At 40.0% G+C, this 5,341-nt stretch overlaps 1 protein-coding gene across 1 annotated transcript in view; it reads right to left on the bottom strand.

The window, feature by feature from the left end:
* Nucleotides 1-149: 149 nt before the first annotated feature.
* Nucleotides 150-5,341, bottom strand: part of DPYSL4 (dihydropyrimidinase like 4) — a 40,940-nt gene continuing 35,748 nt past the window's right edge. The window contains exons 13-14 of the mRNA XM_019502184.1: nucleotides 1,741-1,912; nucleotides 150-588 (exon numbers count right to left, since the gene is read on the bottom strand). Of these exons, the coding sequence (XP_019357729.1) occupies nucleotides 497-588; nucleotides 1,741-1,912 (264 nt within the window). The 3' untranslated portion in view covers nucleotides 150-496. The remainder of the gene's footprint in view (nucleotides 589-1,740; nucleotides 1,913-5,341) is intronic.

Raw genomic sequence — 5,341 nt, 5'->3', positions numbered from 1 at the left:
CTTTGTACTGGTGGTAAGACATCTAGCAGCACCGTAAATAATTTAAAATGTACTTCTAATTGTTGATAGGCATGTGTTAAAGATGTGATGGGTAACTATTTGAGTAAGAAATATATTTATAATACCTGACAAGAGTTTTCTACCTTGGGTATTTCTAGGCTATTTTCCACTTGGAGAAAATGGGAGTGAGGAAACTTGTACACCCTTAATTTTATCCTGAGCTTGAAAGCAAACTAACTTCATATGTCCTTGGTGTACACTTCACCCAGGTCCCTTGCCCTGGCAGCGTAGAATGACCATCTAACTACGCGTTAAGATCACAGTTCATAGAACAAGGTATTCTGGGTGAGTATAAACAAGGCACAGTCCTTTTAAAGACATATTACTTGGAAATCAGAGAATAATGTTAAAGAATGCAGTTCCCCAAACCATCTGCTCCAGTAGAAACTACGATTTATTTGAAAAGTCATCCAGTACATCAACTAATTTAGAATGCTTAAGAGAGAGATGTGATATTGGAACGTCCACCAGGGGGCGCGATAATTTTTTGAGCAGTACGTCTCGCAATGTGATCATCTGCTTGAGACCCTAGAAGACAAGGAACAAAAATTGAAGTGAAAGTCACACTGATTTAAAATAGATTAAATATGAACTGCCTGTGTTCATAGCATGATATATGATACATGGGCCATGCAGGTGTAGACCATCCTGAATGCAAAAAAAAAAAAAAAAATTAAGCCTACTAAGGTAGAAAAAGATTCTCTGTACTCTTCCCCTTCCTAATGAAAAAGAACAGCTGATATAATTGTTTTAAGTCTTCATCTTGGGAAACATCTTGCAACCTTTTATAGAAGTGTATATATACTGTGCATTTGCACAGATTTAACCATCTCCAAGCCACTGTCTGAAGCACATTTGTTGAGCTGTAAATGGTTTGTAGCCATTTCCTTGGCTACAAGCCTAGCTTTGATTTTTCTTTGCAGTAATATGTTAGTGTGGTCTGTCTTTCTAACCTTACAACCATCTTTATTAAAACAAGCTAATGCACAAGAATACCTGAACACTGGCTTCCAATCATAGTAGAGAATGTGACCTCTGTTCTTACTAAATCTTTTTTCTAATAATTATGATGTCTTCTCTCTTTCTCCATCCTTCTTCATCTTCCTTTGTACTTTCTCCTTTTAGTATTACTTGACTTAATTTTCCAGGCTATATTTGCTGTCTGGGTTTATTCTTACATATACAACTGGCAGTGGACAAAACTCAGGTTGAAATCCTAGCTCCACTTAAGTTCATGGGATCAACAAGTTTTATTGTATTTTAGCAGTTAGTTTTTCAACATCTGGAAGGATTTCATATGTTTTTTGTATGTAAGAAGCTAAGGCAGTGAAAACAAAATTGTGCTCGTCAAGAAAAACTGACAGAAGTAGCAAGGTGCTCATTGTATAAAGTCAGTCATTAATGGAATTTATCTTTTACATTAGCATATAGTATATTAGTGCAATTTATCCCTGAATTTTTATTTACTGGCTGACATAATATATGTTTTGACTGCCACACAGCAAACCCCAATATCTCTTTAGAGAACCATTTGTTTCAAAAGCACTCTCTCTGGGTACAAGCTGCCTCCTTGGACTGCATCGTGACCCAGAACAGACAACCACTGCTTTCTCACTGCATCCATGCCTGTTATACACATCTCTCCCTGCAAAAGTTCCTGTACCTGCTCGGTGAACTTACCAGACAAGCTGAATCCTGACTGGTGCAGATTACGAACAGGAGGAGCTGGTATTTTGCCTGAGCAGGGAGCTATCCTTGAAGCAGGAGTGGGGGCCACAGCTTTAGCAGTGACTATGACATCATGAACTGGCCCATCATAAAGCCCCCTGGGGACACCATGAATTTCAGCAAGCTATAATGTAATGAGGTAAACAGAAGATCAACCCCTGAACTGGTTTCAAACAAAACAATGAAAAACTTGAAGCTGAAATCGGTTCCCTGACTGATTTTTGTTCTTTTCGTTACATGCACCCTGATTAATTACAGCAAGACTGTACATGAGCCCTGAGTTATCTGCAGTGAATTGCAGAAGATGGAGCATTGCTTACAAACACTTACATCTGCTTTGTCTGGTACATTATTTTACAAGAAGTTACATGGATTTTGCAACCAGATCTGCCCCCCCCCCACACACACAAAAAGCTAGCAAATCTGCTGCCAGATCTATCAATCTTTTCAGCGTCCCATTGAAAGGTCCCTTTCCTTTACTTCATGTTGAACTGTGACAGTATGGTGCATTGGCTTCCAAAATAATACACAGGAAGTAAATACTGAATGTCTGCTGACAATATGACATTGTCAATAAGACATGACAATAAGATATCCTCATTGTCAATTGTCAATAATAGTCAATATTCTTTTTTAATATTTTATTAGACAAATTAGAAATTAGAAAAAATTGTCAGTTGTCAATAAGACATGACAGTAAGACATCCTCAGCCTGACAAAGGGTTTTTAAATCTGAAAGCTTGCTAAAAAAATGTTTCCAACTATTTAAGTTGGTGTAATAAAAGATATCAGAGTCACCTAAATAACCTTGCCTGCTGACAATAACCCTTTCACAAATGGGGCTATTCTCATTTAACCTAAGGCCTATCTATTGCTTTGGCCTGAGCTGTATAAAATTGGTTTAAGGGTAAATGAGGATCAGGTGTATCTTTAGAAATCTGCTATTGATTGGTATTTGCATGTCTGTTGGGAAGACCTCAATTCATGTTGAACTTCCTGCCCTACACACACAGCAAGACATGGCCTATTCCCAGAAGACTGTGCTATCTGACTGATTCTTCACATCAGTATTCCTCAGCTTTCAGCACCAAGATCAATATTTTCATCACCAGGGGCTAAGACAGGCGAGTCTTCCTGAGAAAAAACATTACTTAGCTGCACATTCCCAAGAGAAAGGCAAGGACTAAACAGTGACTTAAGAGTCAGAAATCATTTCCTACTCCCTCTGACTTTTATTAGACCAGTTGGTCTAATAAAAGATATCAGATTCACCCAAAGAACCTTGTCTGCCTATGTCCTTAGACCAACATGGCTACAACCTACACCCCTGTTACTTCCTCCTCTACACTGGTTCTGCTGAGCTGGCCAGTGCTTTCTGAGGACACAGCTAAGGCTTCCTATTGCCCTGCCTACCCACCCCAAACTATTTGTGTTAGAGAGAATGGGAGAGTTCACTCTTCCTGCCATGTTATTACCCACAAAGCATGTATCTTAATAAGGAGGTATGAGGGCCCCTTACATCCTGCCTTGTCCAAAGCAGTGGAAGCCAGCTCACAATTGCACCCCAAAGGAGAAGTATCCCTTAGTATTTTTATATTCAATAGAATTAAAGAGAATGACTATTTGTTGAAAAAACTGATTCGCAAAGGAGTTGCTATGTTATTACAAAGAAGGCCAAATGCTATCAGTTGTCCACATTGGGTGCGCCCACATGAGTGGGAACCTAAGTTTCCCCAGGGACAAACAGTGGCACAATATGTGCTGCTGCTGCTTGTCTCCAGGTAACGCCCATGCATGCATGTTCTGGCGTGTGGCACGTTGCCTCGGGTGGGGTAGGGGAGGCTAGGGCCAGCACCTTACCTGGGGCACTGGGGGCCTCCCAGGGATTGCAATCATGGTGATCTTGCAGCAGGGAACCTGGTCAGCAGCCGGAGTGTGGCTCTGGCTGGCCAGGCTCTGGTTTTGGGCAGTGCACACTGCTGCCACATCCGCTGCCCTGCTTTTTTAGCTGTGGGGTTTTTTTGACACCGGGATCTCCACATCTCAAAAATCACCCCTACGCTGCAAATTAACATTGCAGGGAACGTGTGCACGTGTGGCACGTGCTGTGTGTGGTGCTGCAGATGTGTCTGCAACACCGCAAGCCATACATTCCTGCTCGTCTAGACACACCCATTATGTTTTATTGTGTTCCGGTTTTGGTGGGTCAGAAGCTCTGATGTAACACGTCAACAGAACCTGACTTGGCATGATTATAACATCCTACTGCATCAGGTGCTCCTTTAAACCATCCCTCATTTTCATTGTTAAAAAAAGAGCAAAGCCAGTATAGAGAAATAGTTACATTACAAATATTCCATCTCATTAATACCAGCTGGCGGCCTTTTTTCATCACAAACTACACAGTGAGCCAGTCGTTTTATAACTATAAAAAGTCAGAATCAAAGGCTTGGAAGGTAGAAGAAGTTTAGGTTTGATAGGAAAGAAACCGGTATAGCTACGACTGCTAATGAACAACTGTTTCCATTTCGAAATAGCATTTCTGTTTTGCTGCTAACCTCTCATGCCACTTGATATTAACTTCTTCACGCATGCTAAAGGACTCTGTAAAGAAGATATCCAAAGCAATATTCTTCAACATCATTCTGGATCCTATTTTCCATCCAAGGTTCCTGCTAGACAAGAGACCAAGAGTGGAATGCAGACAACCAGACTAACTGCCCGAAGTATCGAATGGGACTGCCCAAATGCATTAACTTCACAAGCAAGCAATCAGTGAGGGTCAGATCTGACACCCAATTATTATTTAGCTAGAAGTCTAGAAACCTCCAGCTCCATATATGTAAAAGTTTATATTTAGCAAAGCTTCTTCCTTCAATAATGAAAAATGACACAATGTTTCTACTTTCAAAAATATGATAGATGCAGTTTGATCGGGAGCAAACAGCCTGAGGCACTTGGTCCTAGCAAATGGGATGAACCAGACTTAACGCTGTTTTTTTCTGCATTCTAGGAAGAGTGCATTTTTTTCCTTACACTTTGCAGATAGAACAATATATCTGAGCAGTCCCTCCCACTGTTAGTGTCATGGATCACGGATACCAGATTAGTTCTGAATTAATCAAAAGTGGTGGTTTTAAAAGCTGAGACTAACTCTCACACTTTCTTACTAGCCCCCAGTTGCTGTGGCTTTATTGCAGAAATGGCTCCACCGACAAACAAGAAGTTATTGTAAGTCACAAACAATATTGTCATTATTGCTGATATACGTTGATATATTTGCAGACAATGGAGTGGTTAGTGGGTCTTATTTGCTATTCATTAAACAATAAAAGCGTCCACAAAACATATGGAAGAATAAAGAAATGTTCACCTGTTAAGGTCTGATGTACAGCTATTGGAAAATACTATTGCAAAACCAGTTTTAGTGGTCCTAAACCAATGAACCATTCTACCTATTTTTGAGCACCAGTAACTAGATATAAATAGAAACAAATTGTAGCAGTAATGTATAGCAGCTCTCAGAACTACATTCAATATAAAAATATAACAG

This window comes from Gavialis gangeticus, unplaced genomic scaffold (genome assembly GCF_001723915.1).
Source record: "Gavialis gangeticus isolate Ggan-Ray unplaced genomic scaffold, GavGan_comp1, whole genome shotgun sequence".
Taxonomy (NCBI): Eukaryota; Metazoa; Chordata; order Crocodylia; family Gavialidae; genus Gavialis; species Gavialis gangeticus.
The sequence above is the reverse complement of the archived record's forward strand: the minus strand, read 5'-3'. Positions and strand labels throughout refer to the sequence as shown.